The 5,426-nt window shown below is 48.1% G+C and overlaps 1 protein-coding gene across 1 annotated transcript in view; it reads right to left on the reverse strand.

Annotated features, from left to right (window-relative positions):
• The window catches only part of LOC119350218 (putative E3 ubiquitin-protein ligase SINA-like 6), a gene marked incomplete at its 3' end in the record, with an annotated part of 27,516 nt that extends 22,431 nt beyond the window's left edge, over positions 1-5,085 (reverse strand). Inside the window, exon 1 of the mRNA XM_037618157.1 lies at positions 4,860-5,085. Within this exon, the coding sequence (XP_037474054.1) occupies positions 4,860-5,085 (226 nt within the window). The remainder of the gene's footprint in view (positions 1-4,859) is intronic.
• Between the last annotated feature and the right edge of the window lie 341 nt (positions 5,086-5,426).

Consider the following 5,426-nt stretch of genomic DNA (forward strand, 5'->3'; position numbering starts at 1 on the left):
TGTTCATCCCAGAGGCAGCATCGATCAGCTTCAGTTAGCAGCAGTAGCGAAGGAATCGCTTGATCGGGTTCAGTTAATAGCCATCGATCGACCGCTCGCATTCAGTAACACGTAGCCTGCAGTGCAATCGCTCGGGTTCAGTTAGAGCCCAACGCCTCTCTCGGGTTCAATTAGAGCCAACGCCTCGCACACACGCGCATATGTGTACGAGAGAAACACGCATCGCTCGGCCCCCGATCTCCCACCATAACCAGCAACTCCCCGAAATTTTCCTCCCCCTTGCTTCTACCACGGTTTTTCCATCATCGACGGCCCAAAGAATGCCATGCAGCTACGTCTCCTGCCCGCCCAGGACGAAAATCCCATTTTCTGTCATGATTGTTTGTCATAGAAGTAGGAGCCCACCACATCTATGATGATACTGGGTTTTGTCACAATTATCGTCATAGAAGTGTCATATGTATGACCGAAATTTTTTTCGTTCGGCCTAAAATGTCACGGATGTGTCTTTTTTTGTAGTGTATGGTGTGATAATGATCGATTTAACTTACTTCTCTAGAATTTCAGTCATGTCTGCATACTCCTTGTGGTCTTTTCGTCTCGAGTCTAAGAGGGTTACTAGTCCCTGCTCAAGCTTAATCTCTAGGAGAATATAGTGGAACCTGCGCACGCATGCATAACTCATCAATTATATTACTACTATAACCTCGACTCATAAGGGAAACCGAATATGCACAAGTGAGTAACACTCACTTGAATTCGTAAGGGAAGAGTATTATAGATTTGTTTTGATTTAATACAAACAATTGTAGCAGCTTGGCCTCGGTTTCTTTTGCCTGAGATTTAACCATATATGCATCTATGAGATTTGTGTTAATGAACCTAATATCACCGACTTGTCGTTTCTTCAATTTGGCGATCTTCAATCTGCATAATATAGTGAGGATAATTAAAAATACATGCAATGAAAGAGCTAACCTATATATAGAGACTTAATGGCAGAAGTAGTACTGTACTTACAGGCAGTAGCAAGTGATCATTAATTTATCGAGGGCCTTTAGATTGAAAAACGCGAAGAACTCCTCAAATGGAACATTCAACATTTCAAGTCCAATGAGGTCATGCTCCTCTCTGACTCTCAACATCAAAATATTCATCCCCTCAGACACTCTGCAGGTTTTCATGTACCAATCATGGAATCTGAACATCATCCTTGGTAGAGATCTTTCATCTTTGACGAGAGGCTTCCCATACACGTATTTCTGTTTGTCCACCTCCAAGAAATCATAATGTACATCATCAGGAAGGTAATCTTCAAGATTGTTATAACCGGGCAACATCCCGCCCCGAACATTAGCGACAAAATCGCTAGACACCTGGAGCGGGGGGAACGATTGGTTCGCTTGTTCGCCGAGCTGGGCAACTTTTTTCCCAGCTCGTTGTTGACCACTGATAATACTTCCCGACCGCGACGCTTCCACAAATGACTTTGTAAGAATGCGCTCCTAGTTGCCTTTCGCCAGAGACTTTGGCGGTTTCTGCAGGGCAGCCAGAGTACGCTTCACTTTTACCGGATCTATCTTCTCCTCCGGAGGTGGATGTTTCTTTGCTTGCACCCCTTCAAAGAAGTTATCCACTTCGGCTTGCATGATCCACATGTTTTCCTCCACTGTCCTCTCGTATGGTAACTTCTCTGGAGTCTTGAGAGAAGGACCGTATTTGTATTGCCTCCCGGCTCTAGCTGTGCTGCTAGATGCCGGAGCAGACGGAGCGGCTGCGACTATCTTTCCTTTCTTACGAGGCGGAGGCGAAGGACTACGACGCGCTGGAGCAGCCGGAGCAGCGGCGAGTCTCTTGATCCGCCCTTGTTGACGAGGCAGGGAAGGTGGAGGCTGGCTACTCAGGAGCGTCGGCTAAGACGGATAAGGAGGCGGAGTGCCGCCACGCGCCGGAGAAGGAGGCTGAGTGCCCTGATCACTCGCCAGAGGAGGAGGCGGAGGAGGAGGCGGATTGCCCTGACTCGCCGGAGGAGGAGGAGGAGGCAGAGGCGTCCAGTTCGGAAGGTTGATGAGCTCCTTACGCCATAGGGATGGAGTCTTTAGAGAAGAACCCAGCCGAATCTCCCCTTCACCCATAGGGCGGTCAAGCTGAAGGTCCTCAAATCTGTCCGTTATTTGATCCACCATCACCCTAGCATATCCTTCTAGAATCGGTTGGCTGTTGTAGGTTGAGCCAGGTTCATTAGGTATAACAGAGCCAATAGCCGCCTTGACTTTCAATGTCATCCATCGCGTCATAGGGTGGCAATGTTGAGACTCCGTGATAGCATCCACGGGGTAGCTAGTAGGAGCCGTGAAGACATGCTCCAGCTGCTGAGTCTGCTTGGTGGAAGCCACACTGCTTCTCCGCTGAGATGGCGGGGTAGCTTCAGGGGAAGATTTGGCAGGTCATTTGCTGCGATCTGCTTCTCGTTCCTCTAGCCATTGTACCCTTTCGTGCAGCGCCTATAGTTGGCTATGCTCCACTTTCTTCCACCACTCCTGGTTTTTGTAACCACCTGCGTCCAGAAAGCTAGCCTTCCATGGAACGGAGCCTGGTGTGCCTCGTGTCCGTCCAGGGTGCTCAGGATTTCCGAGGGCCATTGTGAGCTCGTCCTTCTCTCTATCTGGGACGAACGTCCCTTGCTGTGCTTTCTCGAAATACTCCTGAAGCTTTTTGACGGGTATTCGCAGTTGCTCATCCATCAGAACACACTTTCCTGTTATAGGGTCCAAGGTTCCGCCAACCCCGAAGAACCAAGTGCGGCAACGGTCCAGCCAGTTCAGTGTCTCTGGTTCGACCCCTTTAGCAATCAGTTCATTCTGAGCCTTGTCCCACAAAGGTCGAGCTTTGAGGTAGCCACCTGACCCCGTGCGATGGTGATGCTTCTTCTTCACAGCATTTATCTTGTTTATCGCTGACATCTTCTTACTCTTTTCTGATGTCTTGTGGGCCACATATGAGGGCCAGTATTCTCTGATCTTCTCATACTTTTCGGTGAATTCTCGTGTCAAATCTTCGTCGACAAACTCTGTTTTCAGCTCATTCTACCACCTCCTGAATAGTTCTGCCATCTTCTTAAGAGCATGAGACTTGATCAATTGCTCTTTAACTGGCTTCTCCAGATCCTCCTCTGGCGGTAGGGTGAAATTTGCCTTAAGCGATGTCCACAGATCTTCTTTCTGCATATCAGAGACATAAGACACCTCAGGGTCTTCCTTTTTAGGCTTTAACCATTGTTGGATACTGATCAGGTTCTTGTCCCTAACAAGAACCCTGCACTGAGCACGAAATGCATCCCTTTTCCGGATGGGTTTAATCGGCTTGCCATCGCACGCGATTGCTATGGTCTCAAACCATTCATCCGAGCGCAACTTTTTCTTTGGGCCTCGTTTCTTTACCGAAGTTGTGCTTGATCCGGAGGGCTAGAGAAAAGAAGAAACACCAGAGTTAATTAATATGTGTACATACGAAACCAATGAATGCATCAATTAGCTAGTCAGCACAGGCTTAACTAGTATATATACCTGGCCGGACTCGGTTCGGTCACCGGAGCCGTCATGACGGTCTACTTATACCGGAGCCGTCATTGGGTCACCGGAGCCATCATAATCATAACCTTCTTCTTCACTACCCTATCCTTCCAGACCATCGGTGTCGTTGAGAAACGACGTAACGACATCACTTCCTTTTGCGATTATGTCCCCCAACATCTCTTATGTTTCTTCGTCTCGGGGGTGCTCCATAGTTTCTGCAAATATTTACAACATGGCAATTATTATTCAAACATGACAGCTGGATATATTAGTGGCAAACATAGAACTAGCTAGCTAATATAATCACAATAAGGAATCATATTAGTGGCCTCGACGCTGCTTCTCTAGGGTTTGGGGTGGCCTCGGTAATGCTTCAAGGGTTTGGGGTGGCCTCGACAATGCTTCAAGGGTTTGGGGTGGCCTCGACGACAACGCTCTTTTAACTTGGTAAATTTGGGTGGCCTTTTGAGAGTTTGTCGGGTAGGGGCACGGCGGGAGGGGGTAGGAGACCAACATCATTTTATTTCTAGGGTTTGCGTGTCCTCGGGAGTTTTGGTCGAGAGAGAGGGCCAAGGGGGGTTCTCCCGTGGTATAAGTTATCACGGTCGAGAGGGGGTATATATATCGACCGCCCCTCATGTCGAAGTTATCCGGGAGGGGGTTATATCGACCCCCCATCATGTTGAAGTTATCGGGAGGTGGTATATCGACAATGACATACCCGATAAAAAATAAGAAGACAAAAGAAGAAATAAAAAGAGGAGAAGAAGAAAGGAATAGAAGAGAAGCAATCGAAGAAAAAAAAGGAGAAGAAGAAAGGAATAGAGGAGAAAGAAGAAAAAAATAGAAAATTTTCTATATTTTTCTTCTTATCCTCTATTCCTTTCTTCTTTTCCTCTTCTTTTTCTTCTTTTTTCCTCTTCTTATTTATTTCTCATCTTCTTCCTCTCCTCTTCTTCTTTCTTCCTCTTCTTATTTTCTTTTTTCCTATCTCGTGGTCTAAAATCGGTCTATGCATGATAGAAAATTCTGAAAAAATTATATCTATGATCCCTCGATGTCCCCGCCTCTCTCATGAACAAAAAAACTATGAATAAAAAACATCATGTTCTATGAACATAAAAGTATCATATATTTCATCCACAACCATGCATACATCATAGATATGTGAACAAAAACAATTATGATAACAAGCATATATATCGGCATATATATGAACAAACAAGCATATACATATCAAAAAAATAAGCATATATATATATATGAAAAAAATGTTGCACCGACCGGACCAAGTGAGGAGGACGGCAACGGCGACGGCGGGGCAACGATGATGACGAGGGCGGGCCGGGGCGGTGCGCGTCGGGGCGGCCTGCGTCGGGGAAGGTGAGCGGGCGACGGTGAGGGCGCGGGCAACGACGAGGGCGCAGGCGCGGGCAATGGCGACGGCGGGGCGACGGCGACGGCGGGGGTGGCGGGCGGCGTCGGGGTAGCCTTTCGGCGTCGATGTCATCAGCGTCGTCGGGGGGCGGCAACTACGAGATGTGAGTGAAAAATTCCTAAGCATGAACTTATATAGCGAGGCCTTCAGTCCCGGTTGGTGCCACGAACCGGGACTAAAGGGTGACATTGGTCCCGGTTGGTGCCACCAACCGGGACCAAAGGCCTCTTTTTAGCAGCCCAAAGGGAGGGAAGCAGAGGCCTTTGGTCCCGGTTGGTGGCACCAACTGGGACCAAAGGTGGGGCATTGGTACCGGTTAGTGCCACGAACCGGTACCAATGCAGCCCCTTCAGTCCCGGTTGGTGCCACCAACCGAGACCAAAGAACCCTGTGCTGCTCGCGTCGCGGCCAAA

Source organism: Triticum dicoccoides, chromosome 1B, assembly GCF_002162155.2.
Source record: "Triticum dicoccoides isolate Atlit2015 ecotype Zavitan chromosome 1B, WEW_v2.0, whole genome shotgun sequence".
Classification (NCBI taxonomy): domain Eukaryota; kingdom Viridiplantae; phylum Streptophyta; class Magnoliopsida; order Poales; family Poaceae; genus Triticum; species Triticum dicoccoides.